The sequence below is a fragment of the Dunckerocampus dactyliophorus genome, chromosome 4, assembly GCF_027744805.1.
Source record: "Dunckerocampus dactyliophorus isolate RoL2022-P2 chromosome 4, RoL_Ddac_1.1, whole genome shotgun sequence".
Lineage (NCBI taxonomy): Eukaryota > Metazoa > Chordata > Actinopteri > Syngnathiformes > Syngnathidae > Dunckerocampus > Dunckerocampus dactyliophorus.
In genome coordinates this window covers 26,726,223-26,753,558 of record NC_072822.1, presented here as the reverse complement: position 1 = coordinate 26,753,558, position 27,336 = coordinate 26,726,223, and the positions used below count along the sequence as shown (strand labels likewise).

Here is a 27,336-nt window from a genome sequence, read left to right as displayed (position 1 = left end):
CATCCGCAAGGAGTAAAGGAGTGAATGCAACTTTATTTACTGAAATATGAATGGAATGTCCATATACAACACTTTAGACGTCACTGACATGTAATCCCAGAATGTATTAAAAATAGTTCACTGCATTCACTGGAAAGTTTGTTTTTCAAGAAGTGTGAAAATAGAACGAACCATAGGAATGCATGCAAACATACTGACTTTACCAAGTGTAAATACAGTGGTGGTAGCATCAAGCTCGGGGGCGATTTTGCTGCCCTTGTGCAATGTGGATGTGAATAGTATCATGAAGGTGGAGGACTCTCTCCAAATTCTTCCAATTCACCCCACATCAACAGCTACACAGCTCAACCTGGACACAAGTAGGTGTTCCAACAGGACAGTGATCCCAAACACTTGTTTTTGAATAAAGCCGGCTAACTAACCATCTGACATTCCCGAATCCCCAACCTCAACCCTAGAGAACCACGCTATATAAACGCTACCATTTCTGCCAAAAAAAGTGGTCACAAATACCCAACCAAAATGAAGCCAGAAGCTTGTGGAGGGCTACAAAATGTGTCTGGTCGGGGTTAAACTTGCTAAGGGACGTTTAACTAAGTGTAAGAGTTGTATTAAATTCAAACTTTCCATAGATAATTAAGGGCCCAAAATTGTGAGGACATTCACTCCCATGAGTCCATGAGTAAATCGGGCAGTTGAAACTTCAGACAAAGGCCATCAACGAATGACGCTTATTGAGTCACACAACAGAAGTCACCAAACGCTACGCAAGGCACAGCATACAAATTCACTTGGGAAATATTAACATTTCATGCACAGTATGGAGAGAGCACAAGCGCTGCACGGTCAGAGAGCTACAACGTTTCAATCAAGGCATGAAAAAGGATGAATGGAAACTGGTGTGTGACTGGAATGTCTGACTCTGACAACAATCAGCATTTATTTGTGGAGATATTATGAAAAGAATATTAAGATGGTTAACCAGGGTAATGTTCAGATTGACTGGCTTTATTCTTCAGCTTGGATCGTAGGGAGAAAAGACCATAATTGCACAATTCTAGTCAAGGCCAGACAAAAGCTAATTAGTCGTGACTTGAAAAGATTTAGTTTAGACTGTGAAAACAGAGTAAGTCAAATAGGCTGCTGCTGAACACAGAGTAACAAAAACAAACTGAACCAGATAAAAGACAAATAGGAACCACAATATCATAAAAAATTCACAACATTTTATGCCTGGCAAGTGACAAGTGTCAGTTCTTACACATATGATTTCCAGTAAGAGATTGTAGAAACGCAGTGGAGTCCAGGTGTTGGAGGTCATTCGGGAGCGGCATCGGCACTGGTCTGACGCAGAAACTCCGCCCGACAAGCAGCTTCTATAAACAAATGAACAGAAGGTGACATCACGGAAAACTACATTTCCCCTGCACACAGTTTTGATGTGCTCTGACCTTATCAAACCTCAAAGAGCTGACGATGCAGATATTAGGGCTGCCAATATTTTCTTAGTCGATTAATTTGAAGTTTGTTGTTTCCATTTATCAAGCAATCGGTTCGGCTCTAGACCAGGGGTGTCCAAACATTTTCCATCCAGGGCCACATACTGAAAAATGAAACTTTGATATTTTGTAAAGATATGCTAAGAAGTTGTATAGAGTTCAAGAAAAACTGCATCTCAGCTTTGTGATATAGGTGAAAACACATAGTAGTATGAATTTCGGTCTTTTTGAAATTGTATGACTTTATTCCCATATAGTATTTTTATTTATTTTATTATTCCATACAGTATTTTTTCATTAATATTTCCACTCTATGATACTAAAATGCTGTTATTTTTCTTCATATTAAGGATTTATTCTCGTAAAATTACGACGATTTTTATCATTATATGACTTTTTTCTCAATATTTTCACTTTATTCTCAAAAAATTACACATGTTTCTCTCCCCCCATTTATGCTGTTTTTTTCCAGCTATTTCAACTTTCTTCTTGTAAGTTTTCTTCTCATCATTATAACCGCATGGTTAACATGTTGGCCACACAGTCAGGAGATGGGGAAGATCTGGGTTCGAACCTCCGCTTGGGCATTTCTGTGTGGAGTTTGCATGTTCTCCCCGTGTGTGTGTGGGTTTTCTCCGGCTACTCCGGTTTCCTCCCACATTCCAAAAACATGCATGTTAGGTTAATTGGTGACTCTAAATTGTCCATAGGTATGAATGTGAGTGTGAATGGTTGTTTGTCTATATGTGCCCTGCCATTGGTTGGCGACCAGTGCTCCAGCATACCCGTGACCCTAGTGAGGATAAGCGGCATAGAAAAAGGATTGGATGGCATTATGACTTTATTCCCATAAAACAGTATTTTGACGACTTCTCCTTACAGAACTTTTTCGGCAACCTAATTTTCGAAAAATTACAATTTGGGCATTTTGTCTGTTTCTCATAACATTTTTTTTCTTTAGCGTTTAAATTTTATGCTACTAAAATGATGTTATTTTTCCTCATGATGTTATTTTTCCTCATAAAATTAAGACTTTTTCCTCATTAGATTACACATTTGTTCTCTTTATATTTGACTTTATTCATGTAAAATTACTACTGTTTTTTTTTTTAATTGTATTTTTGCTGAGTTTTTTTTGTTTGCTTGTTCAATTCTATTTTTAGAATTTGCCACGGGCCAGTAGAAAAACAGCCGCGGATCGCAAATGGCCCTTTGCACTTTAGACCCCCCTGCCCTAGACAGACCCAATTAACATATCAAATCAATATGAACACACACAGTGGTTTGCTCTGCAACATAACAAAAATGAGACAAAAATGTCCACCACTGTTTTCCAAAGTCAAAGCTGATGTGTGTGAATATCTTGTTTTGCCTAAAACACAAATATATTAGGTCGGCTTTCATGGATGATTAAAGAAATTAAAAAATAGGCACATTTGAGAGGCTGAAATGAGAGGATATTGACAATTTTAAATTAAAAAATGATTAATCGAATACCTAAATAGTTGAATAATCGATTAATCATCGATTCATCATTGAATGGTTGCAGCTCTAGTAGTGTACCTTTCACAATTCTCTCGAAGCATGTACTGTACACTACATGGACATATTAATATTAGGACATGAGCTGTTGTTAAAGGGTGTAATCCAGTCATATGAAGACACCCTTCGAGTTCCTTCAGAATGATCATGAACATTAAACGGGACCAATGTTAAAACACAGCAGGAACCCATGCAGTCAACAACAGGGACCTTGTATTCTTTTCATCATCTTACTAAGATCATTTTGAGCGATTCTGTGCTTCCAACCTTGTCAAGACAGTTTGGGAAAGGCTCTAATCGGTCCCTGGAAGATTGCCCTGGTGCACGAAGCAAGGTTCAAAGACGCATGCTTAGATAGGTTTGATGTGGAAGAAGAGTCCATCAAACACTTTGGGATGAACTACAGTACAACAAAGATAGAGATATCAGTGACCTCTGACATACTGTAAATATTATTTTTGTTTAACGGATCACTGCATCTACAAGAGAAAATAAAACAAAATATAGCTGGTCCCTCTTTGTATTTATGGCAGCTTCCATTCTTCTGGCGAGACTTTCTACAAGGTTGTATGTGCGCAAATCAAGCCTAAGTCATCTAAGCATGGCGTTGTCTGTGTATTCCTGTCTTGTTTGAACAACGTGGGACCTGTGCCAAACTTCTGTGTGGTTGTGAAGGCCTGTTTTATTGGATGCGGCCCTCTAAAGGATGTTTCTCAAATAAAACCTATTTTTGATTGGCAGAACAAAAGCAGTTTTATGTCAGGAAACAAGGTACTTCAACGAATCTGTGAAGAGAACTTAGTATTGTATTACAGGTGGTCCTCGGTTTACGACGTTCTGTTATGTTCCGTGGTCGGGAACGCACTCCTATATTCATTAAAAATAGAATATTGGTCCGTAAACACAAGACTCGCTCAACAACTACTACTGTAAGTACTTATAACCCGCACCGGCAGAAGAGTATCTACCACACGTGACTCAACTTTTATAACTTCTGGCAAGACAACTGGGACATGTCAGCGTTATGCATTTTAATAGACTTGCAACAATAGGGCCCTATGAAATAGGTTTTATTTTTTCCAAATTCCGTTTTTTTCGTTTCAATTTCTTGTTTTTATTCCGTTCTTTACCTTTTACACTTGTTTTACCAGCATAGTGTGTGTACTTCTGTGACGGTAAATAAAATGTTCATTAATTAAATGCAAAAATCCTTACATTTAATTATGCAATACATCACTGGCCCATTTTGCCCAATATTTCAGAATCGGATGTAGCTTGGCTAACTTTTCTAATGGGATGTCAGCCTCTGCACACATTACCACATCCTCAACAAACTGTTATGCCTGTGCATGTGGTTAAAGAAGACACAGTCACCAATGCAATTCCAATTGCGTTATTAATGTAAGATATTTTTATGACACTTTTATTTGTTTACATAATGACAGTACGTGGCGAACAGCGCTGTTATTTTGAAGGCCGGAAGTGTGTTGTGTGTGTTGAGAATGTCTGTTGACAGTTAAGACAAGCTAGGCGTAGGAATATAAGTGTCTCTCGTCCATATTTCACTCAGAACTTGCACGACATCAAGCTCATTTGCATTAAAAACTGATAAAACACAACACAGTGTAAACACACTCATACAGCCTGAGTCTCACACACGCACACACAGCCACACTAGCATGCTCTGTGAAACTAAGCTAACCCCACTAGCTTCCATTCAGTTTTTACGTTTTTTCGCCAATTTTCACCAGTGTTTCAGGCGTCTTATAATGTACACAACTTCAAACTGGCTCAGATACAAAAAGTGAACATTTTGGTGTTACAATTGAGCATAAGGCCTTATTTTTGATTGGCAGAACAAAAGCAGTTTTATGTCAGGAAACAAGGTACTTCAACGAATCTGTGAAGAGAACTTAGTATTGTATTACAGGTGGTCCTCGGTTTACGACGTTCTGTTATGTTCCGTGGTCGTGAACGCGCTCCTATAGTCATTAAAAATAGAATATTGGTCCGTAAACACAAGACTCGCTCAACAACTACTAGCTTCCATTCAGTTTTTACGTTTTTTCGCAATTTTCACCAGTGTTTCAGGCGTCTTATAATGTACACAACTTCAAACTGGCTCAGATACAAAATGTGAACATTTTGGTGTTACAATTGAGCATGCTGCTATTCTTCAATGCTTTTACACAAATTTGAAGTGTGCCTCTGGGAATTTTTGTCCATTCATCCAGAAGAACACTTCTGAGGTCAGAAGTCACTGATGAAAGGGTCTGCCTCACAATCTCTTTTCTGTTAAGTAGTTCAACTTAAAGGTGTTTGATGGGGTTTAAGTCAGGGCTTATCACGTTCTTCCACAAAAAAATATCCCAGCAGACCTTTACGGACCTTGCTTTGAGTCATGCTGGAACTGAAAAGGGCCTTGTCCAAAATGTCCCCCCAAAAATGGTCCAAATTGTTTCAGGGAGATGGATTCTTTGAGAAGTAAGTGGTGCACTCAAACTCCTGATTGAGTAATTCCAAAGACTCCCACATGTGCATCATCCTGAGTGACTGTGTGTCGAGCTTTTGCTCTCGGTGGTTTACCATCTCTCTGACCATGGCAAGGCTCCAACATGCTCTTCTCTCAACAGCTACAATAAAAAGTGCATGAGCTACATTCTTCTTTGAGACATGTTTAGGAATAATGTAATCCATGCATGTGTCTGTTCGGGGTGAGGGCAATAGTTTGTCCATCTGCGGGGATTTGTGGTTTCAATGCTGTTGCCTAACAAAATGTCACTATGTCGTTTTGAGCATTCATTTGAAATTTGGTGAAACCAAATAATAACACAGTGGAACCTCGGTTATCGTGATAAATCCATTCCAAAGAGTCTATAGGAAACAGTGTAAATACAGTGGAACCTCGGTTAGCCTCCACACCGGTGAGAGTGTTTTTCGGTTAACATGACGTGCCGTGACTTGTGAGTCTAAATGTGTTCTTAATGTATTTTTGTCAAAAACGTCCTTGTTAGCATTCTTTTAGTTTGCTGACAAAATGGAAACTGGACCGGAAATCAGCTATGTTGCCCGTCTATGATGGCGGTCGACTGCGGTTGACTCTCAAAAATGTTAACACAAAACACGTTTTTATTGTTTTACAATAGTTTTGCATGCATAAACAATTCGAAATGCATATAAATGGCGAATTAAAGGTTACTTTAAGGTTACTTTTACCATCACTCAATACTTCACTCTTCCCAACGACACAATGTGGCAGCGAGACAGCACACGGACACCATCTTCCAGTTTTGTCATGAGTTATTTCTTGAATTCAGCAGTGTTTTCACCTTGTCTCGCTGCCACATCGTATTTTTGGGAACAATCATGTCAAGAATCACTTCTTCAATGAAGATAAAAGTAACTTTAAATGTTCATTTTTTTCACTTTCATTCATTTATATGTATTTGTATGTATTTTGAATTGTTTTCTGCATATCAAACTATAATTGCAAAACTATAAAAACACGTTTTGTGTTAACATTTTTGGCTTTCTGGAACCGATTAATTGTATTTACATTATTTCTTATGGAAAAATTGATTTGGCTAGCATCCATTTCATTAGAGTTGGATCTTCTCGAACGAATGAATGATGCTAATCAAGGTTCCACTGTGCGATTAATCCGTTCCGGACACCTGCAAATGTTAACAATTAATATTAATTAATTGAATATATATACCTATTATACACAAGATTCAACCATGAAAGAGTTGTATACAAGTTTATTATGCGCAGTGTTGTACCATAACCAAGACAATGTACACGAACAGAGATCACATTTTCATAGAAAACCAAGGTGTTCAGAAACCGAGGTTCTACTGTATAACACATTTGCAGACTTAATCATGCAAATAAAGACTGGTAATTGAAGACAGCAGATGATAGATTAGGTGATATGGTCGACTACTTACTCATGCCTACAGTATTTAAAATAAGATTTAAAACAATAAATATTAGAACCGATGAAAAACACTGCATACCTGATCTTCATTAGATGGCACTTGATCAGAATGTGTGTAAACAGAAGGCCTCAGGACATCACCAACAGCCTGGACACCATCAACAAGACACTGCTGCCGGGGAAGATCAAACTCTGGTGCCTAAAATCTGGACTTGTCCTTAGGGTAATGTGGCCACACACAATCCACGAGGTACCAATTACAACTGTAGAAAAGATGGAGTGCACCATAATTCCATATGTGAAGAAGCCCTTTGCCCAAACCCAGCGACTCTCAAACACATCTTGACCAGTTGTAGAACCAGCCTCACATAATCGGTTCCTCAAGAGTCTGGTCGCAGCCCATGAGAGCAAGAAGAACACCATTAATTCCTTTCCCCTGAGAGCTACCAAGTCCATCTCTGCGCCAACATTCATTCAAGAGAGACAAAAACAGTCTAACCACCCCCATACCAAACAGAAGCTGGACAGCTAGCCATGGCCCGGGATTGCAAGATGCTAGTTGATATTGGCAAGCAACTAATCTTTCACCAGAGACTGCAACCACCACCCTCAGACCAGACTTGGTGCTATGGTCCCCTTAAGGTACTCAACATCATAGAGCTCACAGTTCCATGAGAGGATTCCACCAAAGAAGCTGAATGAAAAAAACTGCGCTACACAGACCTGGCAGCAGATGCACAACAACAAGAATGGAAGGCCAAGGTCTATCCGGCTGAAGTAGGATGCAGAGGTTTTGTGGCTTCCTGTACCTTGGCATTCATGGACAGGTCTGCGACAGACAATAAGATCAGTCTCTGAAGCAGCCAAAAGAAGCAGCCAGTGGCTATGGATCAAGTGCAAGGACCCTTGCTGGGCTCAAAGCAGAGGGGGGCAAACACCTGGAACGCAAGGTGTTTCCGATGAGCTCTTTGGAAGTGTCATGGGCCTATCAGTGGGCCTATCATCGAAACACCAATGAAGGAGGGTGCCCGCCTGACGACCCTATGGAAGTTTGAAGCCCACTCCCTTCCTGGCCTTACCCAAGGACAGGGTGTGGGGGAAGGTGGGAGGCTGGCAACGACCCAATGGGCAGGACAGTTTTTGGTCTCAGGTCGGGATCCCACTGCCTAGCTCACTGCCGCCTCTTCACCTCTCCCTGGGCATGGGACACAGGCTCCGACTTGATCACCCTCTAGTTGGCCGTCTTTGATGAGGGTGTCTCATGTTGAAAAGCCAAAACACCCACTGATTCAAAACATACACTACTGATGATGTGTCCCAAAATTTACATCCTTTCCATGGCTGAGATAAAGTTCCCACGCCACTCTCAACATCCATGTCTCGTGTGATTACCATCTATTGGCACAAGAGACAGTTTCCGTCAAGTCCTGTGTATTTACGAACTTCTTGACACACACACTCACATAGCACAATCAGAGTTGTGCAACAGTTACATATGATGATGGAAAAATACTGGAAGAGGCAGACACACAAAAGATGCATTGTTCTATGCTATATAGACTCTCCAATCTTCCTCAGTGATTTTAGAGTCCAGCACTGTAACCAAATATATTGCTCTTATTTGTTTAATACAAGTTGAAAGCCTTTTACATTGTGATCATTGACTACTTCAAAAAACACAGGAAGAAAGACTAAAGAGAAGCAATATAACCTTTACAGTTTCAACATTCTTATAGTCCATATGCTTTATCCCCTTTAACACAAAACTCTGGCCTATTTTCAATTGTTTATTCTGAATTTCTTTGTGATGAACGAAACATCCACGTTGTCAGTCAAATGTTTTCTTGTATTCTGTTTTAAAGACTGTCATCAGATTATTATACAGTGGGGTTGAGTTCAGGGCTCCTAAGTCATATTTTTTTCACACCAAACTCATCTAACCATAGCTTTAACACTACCTCCTCCAAGAAGAGTGCAACTCTTCAAATAAATAATGCTTGAACCTTAATGAAAAGAACGCATTGATATAACCTTGGGAAGTTGGTGCTGAAAAATTTTGTGGCCTGGAACTCTGTGCTCTTCCACAGGTTTATTTCATTAATAAGTAATTGATGATGAACACTTGTCCTTACAGTATTCTATTATAAAGGCAAAGTACTTTTCATTAAAATGTGACAATTTTTTATGGTTAAAAGATAAGTAGCGCGTTTGTGTGGTGGAACAACATTTTATCACTTCATGGGTTGCTTGGCTTGGCTCATATTTTCAGACAGCAGTCCTGCCAGTCAACTACATTTACATTTACATTTCTAGTCTTAAAGAAAGTGACAAGCCACTGAGCAGCAGCCATGTGAATGTCATAAAGTAGGAAGAATGATCCTTTAATGCTTTATGGAAGTTAACCATATGATTCTAAAAACAGTTCACTGGGAGTACAACCAGATGAGAAGACTTAAGCTTGAATGTATATGGCTATAGTCTTCTGGTTGCTGTGCTCTTGAGGGTATTACTTCTCAAACTAGGATTATCTTAACCTGACATGCCAGATGTTTTTTTTTCACAAAAGACTCTGTGTCCCAAATCCATCTGAGATTTTTGATAGACATTTGATAGCAGCCGCTTGGAAAAGGCCATAAAATTGTGTGTGTTTGTGTGATTTTATGGTTACCTGAGTCGTGTTAGGAATATGTAGCATATACTGGTATTATAAGGTGGTGTCATTTCAAACTACAGTAATCCACAGTAATTGGTTTCTGACAGTGATAAGTGAATTTTTGGGAAGTAATATTTATATTATATAAGTATTATTTATAGTATTATTTATAACTTGAATATCTTCATAGTTAGAGCATAGAAAATCTGTTTACAACCTTCTAAATATGGCTTCCAAAATTATTAGAGAGCCTCTAGTCAGGAAATAACACCCCTATAGTCACCTTTATACTCGTAGTATACTTGTATAGTAGACCTAATAGAAAATAAGCCATTTAAGACATAAATAAGACTTGCGCTTGTTGTGTGTTGCTATAAATGTGTTCTGGTGCAAGGGATGATGAGTGAGGGGCAGACATGAAGTTACATTGGGGATTTCAGAGTAGCCCATGTTAGAGATTATTGTGCCTGTTGTGAGATCATTCAAACCTGCAATAATAACCCGCGATCAAGTCTGGTGCTTGTGTGTCTCACCAAACATTACAGTAACATTATTGACACCTAGTGACCAGTATAGAATACTACATACTGTATCATTACATTGTCTTTGAATGTATCTTCAGAATGCCTTATATTTGCATTTTTGTGAATTTAGCAGGGGTGTCACATCTTGTGTCACAAGATCTCGTGAGATTAAAACGTGACAAGATTTCTCGGTCAGAAAATGGGGTGGAGGCGGGGCCGCTAGCATACACACTGAGTGTAGCCTTGTGAGGAGCAATGGAAAGTAATGTAGTAGAAATACAGTTAGTAGATTGCAATATGTTGATTTTCTTTTCTTTTTTCATCGTACTTTTCTTAAAAGTAATGTTAAGGCTCGTCTTGTAGACTCAATCTCATGTATCGTCTCGTAACACCCCTATCATTTAGCCATTTTTATTCTTTAAAATGCTTAATTTAGGCCAAAATATGTACAATTTGCTTAAACATGCATACGAAACGCCATGATTTGTGACGAGGGATTCCTGTAATTAATTCTATTACAGTATTACTATCTCTGAATTGTAATAGGTTTTGCTGATGCATTACTTTTGCGTTACATTCATCAAAACCACCGACATTTAATATTTAACTTTAACATACTGATGGCCTTTAACACCAATGTCAAAATAGCAGATTGCAAATTAAACTAATCCTCAAATTTAATTCAAAATAAAGTCAGTTACTTTAAAAAACAAAACAAAAAAAAACAGTCAAACGATACTGTATGCTTGACCATAGTGACATTCCAGAAATAAAAGAAAAGACGTACTTGGCTGCAATTTAAAATATTTACTACTGCAAATATATAAACTGGCTGGGAGGGTAATCCTTTGTCCATCAACAATCATTGCATCACTTTTGTAACACTTTACTGCCAATACTGTTATATTTTAATAGTGATAAAAGCTATACTTGTGGACATTCTGGTAAATGTACAAAATACTGACTGAGACTTACCTTGGCAGCTTCTATCTGGTCAGGCTTCTCTCTTCAAATATCGTGATCTCAATCTTAAATCAAATGAGTCAAGAAATGTATTTGAAGCCCAACTGAAATAAAAGCATAAGCAAATTAAGTGTTCCATAAACATTGTGCAGAGTTACTCCTTATCAAAATGATCCTCAAACTCTATTTGACAAAAATGTTGCCTTTGTTCTTGGTTGCCATGACAGCCGATGACATTTGATGGCGGAGGTTGCTAAGTGATGAGCTGGCAATCCTACTGTTGATGTTGAAATGTGTATTCAGGTGATACATTCCTGTCAATCTCCACGCTGTGCCACTTGCCAAACACAGCACAGCAGCTCCACAGTTGGGAGAAATAATCCCGCACACTGTCAGCTCAATAAACTCAGAGGCTAAGGGAGTAACACAACTCAGCTGTGAACAATTTCAGTCATATTTTGTTATCCCCAATTTTCTATTGCCGCTCAGCTCCATTTAATTAGGATGTTGCGTCAGCCTGAACTTTCCCCAACACACACGTTGGTAAAGCCAGTGATTTAATGCAGCTGCTATGAACTACATACAAACTTTATTGTTCTTTTCACATGATGCTCTACATCAGGCTGGATTTCCTGTAAAGTGCCTGCATTCAGGCTCGTTACATTCATCCAACAGCCAAATGGAAAAACAAGATGAGGCCTGCTACAGCCTTTATAATGTGCTCCAAAGCACGTTTGTAAATCACTAGATTTAGGGTCCCTTCTAGCCCCTCTACTGGTCAGACAATGAATGCTAAATGCAAGTGGTGACGAGGGCTGGGCGGCATATTGAGTTTTTATTTCTGAGTATGCATTTTCTGACAAGATGTAGGATGAGAAAGTACTGTACATACCACTGTAAGTTGCTGTTGTATTTTAAAATACAGAATTCTGTTCTGCTAGAAAGCTGTGCTGTGTGAGTTTGCCAGTATCTGCACACAAAGGGTGAAAGACTATTACGTGTTTGTTGTTAGAAAGACTCAAACCTTTACACATAGATGACTATTTTTACTTTGGATGAAATACACAAAGTGAAACCTCGGTTTTCATACGTCCTACTTTTCGTATGATTCTGTTATTGGCGAAATGTTGTTTATTGTCGTACCTCAGTTTTTGTATGGCCAAACATTGCATGTAACAAACCACAGTCAAAACTCGGTTTTCGTACGAACCAGTTTTCTTATGAAAAATGTTGCTAAATTTTTGTCTTGCTTTTTATAGACTGTATTCGTTTTTGTACAATAAATAGTATTGCACTTAAATCTAGTCCGTTTGCCCTGTTCTGTATCGATCAATCATTTCGTGGAATCAAGCACCCAAATAAAACACTCCATTGCTGTGGTGACTCAGTCTCCATGCCTTTTTTTTATTTTATTGAGTCTAACTGCCAAATAACCCACCATGGGGCCAAAAAAAGTTGCGAGTGCAAGCACGTTGATAAAGGGCAGAAACACTATTGAATTCAAGAAAAATCTCATAGCATAAGTATGTGTGTTCGATTTCGCCAACATGTCAGGGAAGTCTGCATCAACGATAAGTTCCATTCTGGCGAAGAAAGAAGAAAGGAAGCTTACGTTGCGAAAGAGGTAAAAGAGAGATCACAAACGATGGAAGATGTTGAATTCCTGATGGAGTGCGTTTCCCTTACAATAACCTCTCCTGTCTCTCCCTGCCATGCAGTCTTCTGTTCGCCAACAAGAGTCTTCATTAAAGTTAAAAGTGATGTTAAATGTTTATTTTATCATTTATACTGTATTTATCTGTCTTTGTTTAATTTATGTAAAACTATAATTAATCTCTGTAAAAATTAATATTTTCGATTATTATGTCTTCTATCTTGCCAGCTTATTTTGGGAAGGTCACCAAAGCGTCAAAGAATATTTTGTTCAACTCTTAGAAGTTCTTTATTATAAGTGTTCAATTCGGACTTTTCAATTAAATTCGGACTTTATAGCTCTATGTAATGACAAATGAGCACAATAGCATAGAGACGAATATGGTGTGTTCAGCCATGTTTGGAGGCAAAGAAATGCTGAATAACCCCAAGAACACCGTCCCCACTGTCAAACATGAAGATTTAAACATTCTATTTTGGGGCTGTTTCTCTGCTGAGGGTACAAGAAGATTTCACTGTAATGAGAGGCCGATGACCGGGGCGATACACTGCAGGATCTTGGCCTCAGCCAGAACACTGAAGATGAGTCATGGATGGGTCTTCCAGCATGATAATGACCCATATAACACAACCAAGGCAACAAAGGAGTGGCTCAAGAAGAAACACATAAAGATCGTTGAGTGGTTTAGCAAGTCTTTCAGAACCTTAACCTTTGCACTACAAACTTGCATTACTACTACAACTATTTGTGCTAATTATTTCTTAATGTAAATATGACTTTTTTTTATTGAGCCATACTTGCTCCTCTCCTTTAGGTTATGATTTACTTATAAAGTTTCCTTCCCAAGGAATTCCAGTTACTATTCTATTGGAGCCATTATGTTCCTCTGAGATATGCATCTGTTTGTTCTATGCTGGCCAGTCATTTGTAAGCGGCTAAACATGGTTCAGGAAAATGTTGTCTGAGGGAAAAGAAACAAGGTCTTTATTTCTAAATTATGCCCAACACTTAAGAACAGGATACGACTCGAAGGCCTCTCTCGATGGGGTCGGTGAGCAGGAGACCTCTGGGTGTGTAGATCTTGTCATTCTGCTCCTGTACATATTTTGCAATCTTTTTCAAAACCTGAAAGGAAACCGAGAGGGTTATTTAAACAATGTACATTTTTGTTGTCATTGTTATATTTGTCCGAACAAAAGGTACTTTTAGTTGTATCAGGTAATAAAATGAACAAAAAAACAAAGAAACAAGGGTGGTCTAATAATTTTTTCCATGACTGTAGAGGAGCGACTGCATTACAGCCATTCTATGACTTGGCTATGTTGCCAAGTGCCGTGCCTTGGGCAAACCTACTGTATTCCAATTGTGGAAAATGTGCCAAACTTAAGCACTGGTCAGAGCACCCGCACTAGCCAAATGTACCGGATTTTAGGTGTGAAGATGGCCCAAGTGCGGCGTGACTGGCCTCTTGTCAGTACTCAAAACCTTAAAAACCTTTTTGTGAAATCTGAGATGGTAAAAACACTACAATATAATAAAATAAACAGTTTATTTAACCCAGCAGACAATCATGACTTTAGTATATGCATGTGGTTTTTCTGTGCAAACCACACCCAAGTGCGCACCAAGTATCTACCAAAAGCGTGATTGTAAAACACCACATGGCTAGTTGAGAACAAAATTTTAATCTAGGCATGTTTCTTTTCAAAACTCTCCCAGACAACCTTTAATTCATATGAAAACATTCAGACACTCTAGTTTTTAGCATTAAAGAATTTAGGATGCTAAAAACTGAAGGCAATGTAACTTAACTGTCAATGGTGAGAAAGGCAGGTAGTGTTAAGTACTGCATCATATATAGTTAATATAGTTAATTATTTAAGAGATGTACAGTAATCCCTCGTTTATCGCATTTAAATAGTTCCACACCCTACCATGATGAATGAATTTCCACGAGGCAGGATTCCTTCTTTATAAATGGAATATCTACATAGTTATGGCATATCACATTTCAGAAAGACAGCATTCTCTGTGTCAAATGCTTCGGTATTTCGGCAAACTTTGAGGGACAATTGTTTCAATTCTGCCCCACAGATGGAAAGAAATCATAAACCCACAAGACGTTTGACTGTGAAAAAGCATGCCAAGATTGCAGTTAGTCGATCCTAAATTTTTTTCTACTAATATTCTCTATAGTAGCCAGCCTAGTGCTGGGTTAGTAAAGTGTTGATTTGCAACTGGCTTGGTTATGACGCCAATGTGGTATCTCCAACAATAAATCCAAAGGTTCGTCTTTGATTGCAGCATCACTACGAATCTTAGAATAATTTGGGTAAACAACCATCGTTGTCACTCATCTGCAGTGTGTATAGAGCTATCAATGGCTATCACTGCCAAATATCACACTCATCACAACGCAATATCAGTGAATGTTATTATTGTGTTAATGTTGTGAATATGTCACTTTCTTTGTGTGCATTCATGGCTGTTTGTCTGAACCTGGCTGAAAGTGTTCTCGAAGTAAATTGCTAGCTAAACATGGATCGTTGTCACTCGTCTTTATAGCCTATCTTGCAGTCGATCTGTGAGTTACTACAGCTATTCTACGAATCTTAGAATAATAGAGTGGGGGTTTCATGCCAGGGCTAGATAAGCACATCGCTGGTCTTGTATTTTGCAATGTGAATAGAACTGTCAGTGTCACTTACTGACCGTCAAAAAAAACATTCTTTTTTTTTTTTTTTTTTACAATTTTGTGTGTGTGCTATATCATACTTATCATCACACAACATCAGTGAATGTTATTATTGTGTTGTTGTGAATATGTCACTTTCTTGCCTTTACTGTGAGTTCATGGCTGTGTTTGGTTGAATCTGGTTCCCGGCACTTGTTCTGGTCGTAATGTCACAGCCCAGATGGCGGTGGTTCAGAAAACTCACTGGGAGGCATGTCAAAATCACAACTTCATTTCACTTGTATTTTATACAAGTGTTTAATCTATGACCACAATATGACAAAAACCTTTTATTAAGTGAGTACTTTCATTTTGTTAGTTTTTTTCCAACGTTTTTGGTATCATGAGCACTTTAAACCTGCAATAAAAGCCTGTTGTTCGGGTCAGGGCTCCAGAATAACTTTTTTTTGCTCGGCGCACAGTGGCCCCTAACTTAAAATTTTAGGAGCGCAAGCAGAAAATGTAGGGGCGCATACCGAAACTGACTAGCAAATTAAATATTCACATTTCCCCTCATTTTCATGGTATTACAGATAAATACTCCAACAGTAAATGACAACTGTCTCTGTCCACCCTGTTTTGGTGGACATCATTGGTGGCATCATATACATTACAACTCCAATACTGCCCTCTTTCCTTCTTCTTTGGTTTTTGTCACCTTTCTTCCTCTTTTGAAATTAATGTGGGCTGGCAAACTAGCTCATTTGTGCATTACTGTCATCTACTGGGCTGAAGTGTGAAGCACACGTCAGCAACAAAAAACAGTCAATAATAATAATATAAAATCTGCAAATTAACTGGTAAGGTTGCTAACTTCTGGAAAAATAAATAAGGAACACCTTGTTGCAGGGCTGACCAACCCAACTGTTAATTTTTTTGGCCTTTAATTGTGTGAAACAAATGTTGTACTATTTGACGCAAACCTGAATTTAATTTGGTGCCTGTTTTAGAGTAATACTATACACATGGGAAGTTCATTGTTTCATAATGTATTTTTTAGTTAAAAATAACACAAGTAAGAATGAAATAACAATTTAAATATATTTCTTTTTTTTTTATTTCATTTAAAAGCTTTTGACATTCCAATTACAATGTTAAATACTCCTGAGAAATTAAAGTTGCTTTTGATACGATGTACTCGCATTATGCCACATATTATCATTACTTTAATCAAAAAATGGTCTCAAAATAATGTTGACAATAATTTGTGGGATTATCGTGTTATCGTGACAAGCCTTGTGTGGGCAATTAATATGAGGCTATTAAACATTTCTATTCATATAGATTGATAGTTACAAGCAGCCCTCTGATGGCAGCCAGAACTGCGATGTGGCCCTAAATGAAAAAGAGTTTGACATCCTTGGTATTACATCATCATTTATTAGTGGTGAGTACCTATACATTTTATATTTTAATTGAGCTAATGAGTGTGTAAGGCATATTGTAGAGACGGATGAGGGTTCTGGAGCTGAAGCTTATGTAATAATTACAACAGTCACTTTTATTGCAAATGTAAATATGAAATGTGAGGAGAACGTCAAAGTCAAGCTCGCTGGAAGGTTTTTTTGGGGGGAGGCATCTCAATTACTCAGAGATTTTCACAATTAGCAGGTGATCCCACAACGCTGTACATGCAATTCAGCAAACGATGAACGATAAAGGCGTCGATGTCAAACATCAAATATACTTTTCACCTTTCAGTTTTTTTGTCAGCTCTTAACTTTCAACACATTTTGTTTACTGATAACTAGCATACTTATTTGTCCATGCAGGCATCACCCACCTTCTCATAGTGTGTCTCCATGCACAAGAAGATGGTATAAGCTGTGAGGCAGGCCAAACAACCTTCAATATAAGACTGGCTCCCAAGCTTCTCTGCCTCAGCATACAGGTTATTCAGTGTCCGCAGCGTCTCCTCAAATTGCTGTTTGTCGATCTTTAATACATCATAAAAGAAAACAGCAAGAGAAAATGTTAAGCCATAAAAAATATATTGGCGATAATAGTAACTTCTGATTTCTTGGGACTGCAAATATGGTATGCAGGATCCAGAATGACGGGCCTCCGGCCAGCATTGGAAACCCCTCCTGGAACATTTACGCTATACTTAAACATTGTTCTCATCACTTAATATGTTGAACACACATTGTAAAAAAACAGAAATCTTAAAACTCTGTTACATACATTCTTTCACAAAGATAAATACGTATCTCAGTTGCTCTGTTGAAACTGAGGCATGACTCGCTGATATTTACATGGGCTGCTTGACAGGGATGTCAATATGACACCAATGCACAGGGTGTCCAGATGATTTCATGTGATGCTCGGGAAAGAAAGAGCCTTCAGACCAGACAAGCAAGCAGCCCAGGGCGTCTCGCTCCTCTGACAACTTTCCAAAGTTCTGCTCCCGTGTGATCAAGGAATGTGGCAACGGGCTCCAAACATCAGTGGTCTCAGGCACATTTGGTACGCAGCATCCAAGCGCTTTGTTCTTCATCTAATTTTCCAACTCTGAGGCAGTCATTCAAACCCCATTTCTCTGCCAGAGCATCTGTCCATTACATTTGGCCCTGATATTTAGCATTCCAACAAGATTACAAGTGAGGAGGAGGATATTCTTCTGATAAGAACAATCAGGAAAATAAAAAGGCAACTCTGTATGCAAAAAATTCATAAAACTGTTTCATATAAATTAACAATCTTGAAGTTTAGGTATTTTGGGGGGGCAATTTAGCTGCCAAGAACAAATTGCTTGCTTTTTCTGGGGTTTTGTTCAGTTTTGGCCCTCTGTAGTGCTTATATCACAATGACCCTATTTCCTCCACCACATTGTTAAACAAAACTGGTCTTCACTCACACACAATTACTGAGTTGAGGGCCAAATCTGACAAATACCATATTAAAAAAAAAGATAAAGCAATTTCAGTAGAAATGAATGTGAACGCTGAAATAAAAGCTGAACTGAAATGTAGAATGTTAGTTAATGTTAATGTTAATGTTGAACTATCCTAGAAATGAGGCTCGAACCAGCAACCACCAGGTTGGGAGATAACCACTCAATGATCTGCGCCAGCCACCGTGTGCAGAATAAGCAGAATGTTACATGTAATGTTAAATGTAAAATGAATTTCCACCAACAGGACATCAACAAGAAAAATGGCACAGAAAATAGTGAATTATGGAAAATGTGGGGAATTTTTTAGAAAAGCCCTGATAGTCTCTATGCCCTGAATGAGCTGCCTAAAAGACTAGTCACATGGAAACCTTTCAGGTCAAAATCTCAGGGTACCTCACAATACAAGATGATTTGCGATACATGGCTCAACATAAAGATATCTCGATAAGGCGATCGGGTGAAACAAAAACAAACTAAAAATATAAATGTCAGTTTATATTTTACAGCATCATTTCAGCAGAGTACAAACAGCTATAGTGAAAAAACAATAACACTGCTTTAGTACAACATAACTGTTAACAGGATCAAATCTATTAAGTAGAACCACAGAAATAATTAGCATTTGAAGAAAAAAAAATTACATTTCTATTTTAAACAGAGGGGCCTAAACATTTCTTATAAAATGTGAATAAAAACTAAGTTAAATATTATGATAGCTGTCACATTTTATCTTCCAAGAACTACTTTTACAAAATAAGAACGGCCGAGAGCTACTCCTTTTTCTAACATTTATTTTCGTAACTTTGAAGCAACAAACTTAATAAGTTTGTTTTGTCAAAACATTAACAAACTGTTGGTATCCACAACTCCCATTTTGTACAAAAACATCAACAAACAAACGAAAAAAAGTGTTCATCTTAGCCCTGCCACAACAAATTTTGCTGGTCGATAATTGTGCTATACGTTCTCGACGATAATCGATAATTTCGACCTTTGTTTTAAAGACCATATTATTATTAAGTTTATCATTCAATGATCACTGTGCCATGTCACATTTGTGCCACTAGATGGTACTCAAGTGTACTGTATCTGTGTGAGGCACAGAAGATGCTGACTTCTCACCACTTCTCATACCCTGGGCATCGCGAACTCGTGCCACCCGGCACTATAAATTCACTTTGCCGATGACAAAGATACTGAATAGCTGACAGGAGGCTCACTCTTTCTGTTAATATGATGAACCCTCTTGTCATCCAGCCTGTGTGCTACAGCAAGACGAGGAAATGGAACAAGCATACGTACATGTCTCTGTGTAGGCTCTCAGTCGTACAGGAGTTGTCCATCGAGGAAAAGGCTTCTTGAGACGTCATCTGTACTTCTGTGAAGAAGGTGTCGGACGTCCGACACCTTCTTCACAGAAGTACAGATGACGTCTCAAGAAGCCTTTTCCTCGATACGTACATGTCGCACACGTCAATTTATAGAGGCGTCAAAATTATCAACCTCGTTTTTTCTATTTTCGTTTTATTTATACGACTGGAAACATTTGTACTTTATTTACAAAGCAGATCTCCACTCAAACTGTGAGGTCATTGTCTTTATGCTATTTTGTGGTCATTTGTCATTTAATACAGGCATAATGACTAAGAATGGAAGCAAATATTCTTTAACCCCTAGGTGATAGCTATTGGTAGCTCTCAAGCTACTGGCTGGAGTTAGCCTGTTGCTAATCAATAATTTAGGTGTCTCATGCTAATGCTAATGTTGTTGTGGTTCCTTATTACGTATAGACAGTATAACAAGCCACACCCAGTGATATACGACGTGAGGATAGTGTTTAACTTACCAGAAATGTCTTGAACTGCTACCGCGTTTTGTACCGTTTTAAAGGCAACGTTTCTCCTCAGCGATTATTGTTATTTGGAATGGTGCTCTTATTTTCTCATAACTCATGTGCATGTTTGTCGTGTCACTGTTGTATTTTTGTGAGACACTTCTTAAGCTAGGTTCGCACTGCATTCACTTGCGTTTTTTTGCTCATATATGACCTGTACCTGATTTTTTTCATGTCAGGATGAACAGCACAATTCAGGTTTTTTCAAATGCGACTCAGGCCTCTTTCGTATGCAGATATAAATCCGATATGTATGTGATGCTACTGCAGTCTGAACAGTAAGGTCGCATACTATATGTCATCGAAAAGGCGTGTTTTGTCGTGCTTACTGAGACTTGGATAAAGGTACTCACCGATGTAAGCTGCTCTTGTAATCCGAAAATTATTTTTAAAAAGTGTCAGTGAAGAGGCTCATGGCAATGTCCCAGCACCGACGGGTTCCAAGGAGCGTGTGGGCGGATGTCGTAGACATCCACTCACAACCACAAGCTCCTCGGAACAGACATCGCAGCAAGTTCTCCACAAATTGCCATAGCCAAATTTCCAGCCCTCTTTCTTCATCATCTGCTACGCACGATCATTTGGTTAAGAAAATATAGACTCCCGTTGCACAAATTCTTGAAATTGCCACAAACAGCAATCTTGACTTACGTGAACACACGGCATTGCATGTGACATTGTGCTTATGCGCATGCGCGTCACTTCCTGGATGCTTTGCGTTCACAGTGACAAGTCGCATTTTTTTGTTAATGTGAACAACCACATAAAAAATCTGCTTTTAACAAACAATACAAATTAGGCATCACACCCTGCAGTGTGAACATAGCCCTACATACTGCAATATCCTTATCCAGGTATGTTTCATCCATCTATACTATAAAAGCCAAAGTGACTCCACACTTTTGATTTCACTACTGCGCGTCTCGCATTATCCATAGCAGCATTGTTCTTCTGTGACTTTCTGCCACTCTCGCAAGGAGCACCTCATGGTTGGCATGTAAAATGGTGACTCAACTCACTTGGGAGGAACGGTGAAAGACGTTTATAGAGGCTATATTTTAATAATATATATATTTTTTAAATCAATACAAGTAGAGAGCGTATCGATTATCCGTCATAAGGTAAAACACTGCGATAGTTCGATATGTCAATATTTCATCACATCTCTAAAAGAGACCACTGCTGGCTCAATAATTCTAAAATGAAACAAGTACAAAAAAAAAACAGGCAATCGCTCTCACTCTGGCGCTCCATGCAAGATCTCACCTCGTGGGGTAAGGATGATTCTGGGAAAGGTGAGCGATCAGCCCAGAATCAATCCAAATCACTTACTCCTAACGGACCAGAGTTTGGACCGGAGATATACTTCTGCTTCAAATCATGAGAGGAAAATCTGCAGACTGCTCTGGTCATTCTCTGATTTATGAGGTGTGCAATGAATTTTAACAGTGTTATTCTAGGTCATGCTTTGCTTTATAATATTAAATAAAATGACGATATATTATGTTTTCGACAACAGTGTGCATGGTTGGACTTAAGTTATTCCAAGTAAGTCTCAAAGGAGACCTTACTGAGAGACAAACACAGTGGGGGGAATAGTTATTTGATGCCCAGGTAAGTTTGTAAGTTGACCACCTTACAAAGACATGAACTGTCCATAATTGTACGGTAGGTTCATTTTAACAGAGAAAGAAAATTTCAACAAAAAACATTAAACAAAGGTTACAAAATAATTTGCATTTTAATGAGTGAAATAAGTATTGAAAATCAGGCAATATGTGACTTTGCACTAGGTGGCGAAACCTGTGTTGACAAGCACAGAGGTCAGGATTCTCCTGTGGTTGTTCACCAGGTGTTACACACATCCTAGGAAGGATTTTGGGGCACTGCTCTTCACAGATACTTTCCAAATACCGACGGTTTCAATGTGGTCGCTTGACAACTCAATGGACTGTTCCTGGGTGGTAAACTTACAAAATGGGCAGGTGATGAAATAATACACCCCACCCCCACCTCCACTGTAAGACAAAAGGCAGAAATCTTACCCTGGTCTCCAGGTCAGAGGGGAACTTGGTTTGGAACTGGCACACAGTGCCATTGGTATAATCCCTCTGTATGAAGACTTTGGCAGCTATTGTCGCTTGTTGTCTCATGTCCTGCAAACTGTGAGTCTGTAAAAACAATATCATTAAATTTTAAACATAAATATAACTAAGGAGTAAAACGATTAATCGGAACACATTTTGTCAGTTTTTTCGACATCATCTTTTCTGTTTTTACAAGGTTCCCACTGCAGAATACCAACAGTGCTTCTGTGCTGCATTTTCCATCAACAGAACAGCTTCTTTAATGTAAATCAAGTGTAGCAAAGTGTTGAGACAGGATATAATTGTATCTTCATTCCATTTCAACATAGCAACACAGTCACACCCGCTCAGATTTTGTTATTATTCACATAAAATACTCTCGATCCCACACAAACCAAGAATCCAAAATATTGTTTTCAAAACTCCAATTATTAAGGGAGTAATTAAGGATTGAAGATTCTGCGTTGCCGTTAGCAACCGTGCTAACTACCATATTTTAGAAGACACAAACTAATCTTAAACTAATCACTTGGCATGCTTGACTTTTTGGTGCCAAGCGACTGGCCCTTAAAATCCAAGTGAGAAATGTCAACATTTTGTTAAAAAGGCCTTAAGCTTTGAAACAGACAGAGGTGACAGACAAGTTGGTGTCTTGGGTACAATGCAATATTTAGAGGCACAAAAAGAAATGTTAGCAAAAATTTGCTCAGGGTGTGTTGATTAGTTAATAGTCATCTTAATTACTCCATGTTGCCAGTGTTTTGACACCGTTTTTAATAGTGCATTTCGGGGCTTCTGTCTCAGCTTTGAAAATGTACCAGACTGAAAAATGTATCAAAGAATTTTGTGTTGCCTTAAACCCTATAAAATGAGATGAGCAGTCCAGAGATTACACAGAATGTAATCATGACAGAAGATTCTCTCTCCTGCACAGTTGGGATAAAATTAGGATTACCCTGTCATAAAACATGTTTGTAAAAAAGGATTATATGTTATTTCAAATTTGTCCAAAGGAGATGTAGTCTCTGTTGTTGTTTGTCTGGAGGACTGGAGTATCTTCCAATCCAGATGTAACAGTGTGTTATAACCATGAGGTTTATTTACAAAGATGTGAAGATGACCACAGAATGCTGTGATCCATTTTCCAGTCACTGGAAACCTGTTCTTTGATTAAACCTTAATTCTCTTATCTTTTTCATAACTTACTTAAAATAACATTACTTAAATAATGGTCAGGCAATCCCATGGTCCCAATGGGACAGGGACCATAAATCACATTTAGCAGTATTTATGATGAAGCTATCGTCAGAGCAAGCTTTTTTTTTTATTTTATTGTATTTTATTTATTTATTTATTTTTTAAGGCGTGTCATGTCTCACAAGAGAATTCACAAGAGAAGAAGACGAATCCAGAGGGAGGGGGCAATGCTTACAACGACAAGGAGACAAACTAAAGCTACAGAAGATGAAGTAAATCATTTTTTCAATACCTCAAATGCAGACCAGCCCTGCAACCTACCCGGGCTCTATCTTATACTTTGAGTGTGTGCTTCTTCCCAAGAACCAGATTTGGCCGCCAAACACCAGGTCGCCCAGGCGCCCGCCCTGGACCGCCACCCAAAACACATTGCACCAAACCCTTACGCTTGCCCACGCAGGTGGTGGGTTTACAGCGAGGAGATCCCGTGTGGTTTCTTCAGGCTGGGCTTGGCCGAAGCCCCATGGGTGAAGGCCAGACCACCGACGGGCCTGGCTCCAGGGTGAGGCCCTGGTATCCCACGTCCGGGTGAGGTGCAGTCCCTTCTCTTGTTTTTGACCACAACTGAGGTTATAGTCGGACACTGGAAGTAATACTTTGAGGCTCAATCCCACTGACATACCTTCCATAAAGGAAGCAGAGTCAGAGGACACAAACGTGGGCAGTTCCATCACCGTGGCTGAGGTATCTGGGGTATTCAAAACGCTCTGCAGTGGCAAAGCTCTGGGGGTGGACAAGTTTCGCCCTGAATTCCTCGAGGTCTGTCTTGGCTGACACGTCTCTTCAACACTGCGTGGAAGTCGGAAACAGGACCTCTGGATTGGCAGAATGGGGTGGTCCCCCTTTTCAAGAAGGGTGACCAGAGGGTGTGTTCCAAATATGGGGGATCACATTCCTTAGCCTTCCTGAGAAAGTCTATTCCAGGGTGCTGGAGAGAAGGGTACGACTGTAAGTCGAACCTGAGCTACAGGAGATGCAATGTGGTTGTTTTAGTCTCGGTCACGGAACACTGGACCAGCTGTACACCCTTACAAGGGTACTTGAGGGTACATGGGAGCCGAGCCGGGCCTGTTCGGGGGCCTTCAAATCTCGTTCTGCTATTTGCAGACAATGTTGTCCTGATAACCTCATCAGGCTGTGACCTTCAGCGTTTAGTGGGGCAGTTTGCAGCTGAGTGTGACGCTTCAGAGACTCAGCACCTCCAAATCCGAGGCCATGGTTCTTCATGGTTCATGGAAAAGGGTGGTGATTGCACCCTTGGGGTCGGGAATAAGGTCCTGCCCCAGGTGGAGGAGTTCAAGTAGTGAGGGGAGGTTGGAGCGTGAGCGTCTGCAGTAATGTGGTCGCTGTACTGGTGAAGAGAGAGCTGAGCCGGAATATTTCCTACCGGATAAGCGGAGGAAAAATGGATGGATGGATGAATGTGTGCTTCTTAAAAAGCAGTGTCTGGTGAGTGACGTAGGATGTCTGCGAGCGAGAGGAAGTTGGCTGAGTTAACTGAGGTTTCTGTCCGGTGTGTGAGTTACTGTGCGTGACTTGTGGCTGATACCAGCTCTTGGATAAATGTCCTCACTGTGTGTTGTTACCGCATTTTAATAAAGCGACTAAAGTGCATCAGTGGTCGTGTCTTTCCTTGACCACATGCAGGGGCATTGCAGTACTGGCCGTGCATTATTAAGCATCTGTTTGTCAATATAGTGATATGTTAGACTACAATGACAAGTACATTAGCTTTAAAATCAACCCACTGAGATGGAGCCCAGGAAACATCATGAATGTTCTTTTTTAATTGCCTGTAAGGTGCACGAGCGCGTTTCTACCGCTGCATGAAATGAAACCAACACTAAGCCAATAGCTTCATGTTCTGTCGTTAAAGGACAACTTCACTTCTTTTGCAATTTTGCCCATCATCCACATTCCTTATGTGAGACATGAACACATGGCTTTCTGTGCATTCTAAAGATTTAGCAACAGCTAAAAAGACACAGCTAAGAATGCACGTAATGGAAAACACTTATTGCGGCTATAAAGCCTTCTGGAAAAAAAACTCCAAAAAAGCACCAACACCATTCCATTTACATATAATGTGACATGCATATTAATCCAGCTACAGCAACATTGTTATTACTATTATTATTATTATTATTACTAGTATTGTTACACCGAGCAAACTACGTTACTGGCGTATTGGCACCTTGCCACACCACAACGCATAGCTACTAGCCGGCTAGCGACTAGCTTCACCCCATACTTGCCCACAATGTCTCAGACCACTACCAAAGATGTAAGGCTACATATTGGAGCTGCCGTTACTGCTGCTGTCTTTTTGGTTTTGAGTTTGGAAAAGTTAATGCTAGGTATAGGCGTTTGTTTCTGTGTTGCTGTGTGAAATCAATGCGGGATCCGGTAATGCTTAAAAGGACCAAAATACAGCAATATACTGAAAGTATTTATTACATGATATGCATGTATATAAAACCATAAAACCTTGTTGGAGGTGTTTTAATAGTGGCCTTTGTAGGTGGCATAGGTGTGTCCCATTACACGCAGTAATAAACTGTCTCTTTTTATCTGTTTTTATATCTTTCGAACGCACAGAGAAAACATGTGTGTTCATGTCTCACATAAGGATTGTAGATGATGGACAAAATTTAAAATAAAGTGCAGTTTTCCTTTAAATAGGGTTTAAAAATATGATATAATGTTGTACATTTCCAATGACACAAACCAAAAAGCTCAATTTTACTCATCCACACACAAACAGTGAGTTTCGCAAATTATTGCTATTATGTAAATGAGACAATGGCGCCATCCACCCGCCCAACCAAACGCCACAGCTACATTGCAGTCCTGTGGGAAGTCAATGTCTAAATTGTTGTGTATTGACTTTCCATTGATACTTCACTAAATAAAGTTGGACTAAGCAAACCACTGTACTTGTGGGTGTACTTCTTGCTCACTGAAATATAAATATTAAGGCATCAAATACGTTTTTATCTACTCTCTATCTACCGCCATTACTGTTGTCTACTGTTGTCACTGACGAACCAAATACACATTTAAATTAATTGTGAATACAAAAATGAAGTTTGTGTGTTAAATAAAATACGACTGATTGATACGTTACCAGTGCTCAGACTTGATTTAAAACTGTCTTCTTCGAGAACATTCTGCCAGTTATTAAACGGGTACATCTTTTTTTATATCCATATACTTTAAAAAATATTTACTAATTTCAGCGTACGTATCTGAATTTGTCTCCTTGTTGGTGTAAACTGTCCCTGTTTTGTTTTGTAGTTTTTTTGCAGAAGCTATGCAATTATTCTCTGTTATTTACACCATTATGATTATCAAAGCCGGCAAAGCTACTATCAGACAAACATTGGAAAATGTACGGAGCAATTATGATACTAAACCACGTCGACATCGCTAAATTATTATATACAATAAACGTATAATTCGAGACTACTGGTAAAGATGTGGTTACGGCCTCTAAAACATAAACTATGTTGCCTTTGTCGCATATCCGTATTACATTAAATGAAAGCAATGACTATATCAAACCAATAACCGTATGACAAGTTTTTAAAAAACACACTTCGCCTACCTCTGCCATGTTGACAAGCTTTCGGTTTGCTGCTGTTTTTCCGATGGTTGTTCTATGACACGTACGATAATGGTCTCCGTGCGGGA

General features: G+C 39.1%; 1 protein-coding gene across 1 annotated transcript; it reads right to left on the bottom strand.

Moving 5' to 3' along the window:
• Positions 1-13: 13 nt before the first annotated feature.
• Positions 14-27,336, bottom strand: LOC129180038 (golgin subfamily A member 7-like). Its single transcript, XM_054774044.1, has 6 exons — positions 27,251-27,336; positions 22,345-22,470; positions 17,293-17,445; positions 13,799-13,900; positions 11,134-11,186; positions 14-1,376 (listed from the first exon to the last, which is right to left on the bottom strand). Exons 1-5 carry the CDS (start codon positions 27,257-27,259, stop codon positions 11,145-11,147), a joined length of 432 nt encoding a protein of 143 aa, XP_054630019.1. The 5' UTR covers positions 27,260-27,336; the 3' UTR covers positions 14-1,376; positions 11,134-11,144.

What these genes read in the sequence shown, in the direction of transcription:
- LOC129180038 (XM_054774044.1), bottom strand. An exon ending in CCTCTGACCTGGAGACCAGG is followed by an intron (nt 17,446 to 22,344) that starts GTAAGATTTCTG and finishes GATGTATTAAAG; the next exon opens with ATCGACAAACAGCAATTTGA. An exon ending in TGGAGACACACTATGAGAAG is followed by an intron (nt 13,901 to 17,292) that starts GTGGGTGATGCC and finishes GTTTCCTTTCAG; the next exon opens with GTTTTGAAAAAGATTGCAAA.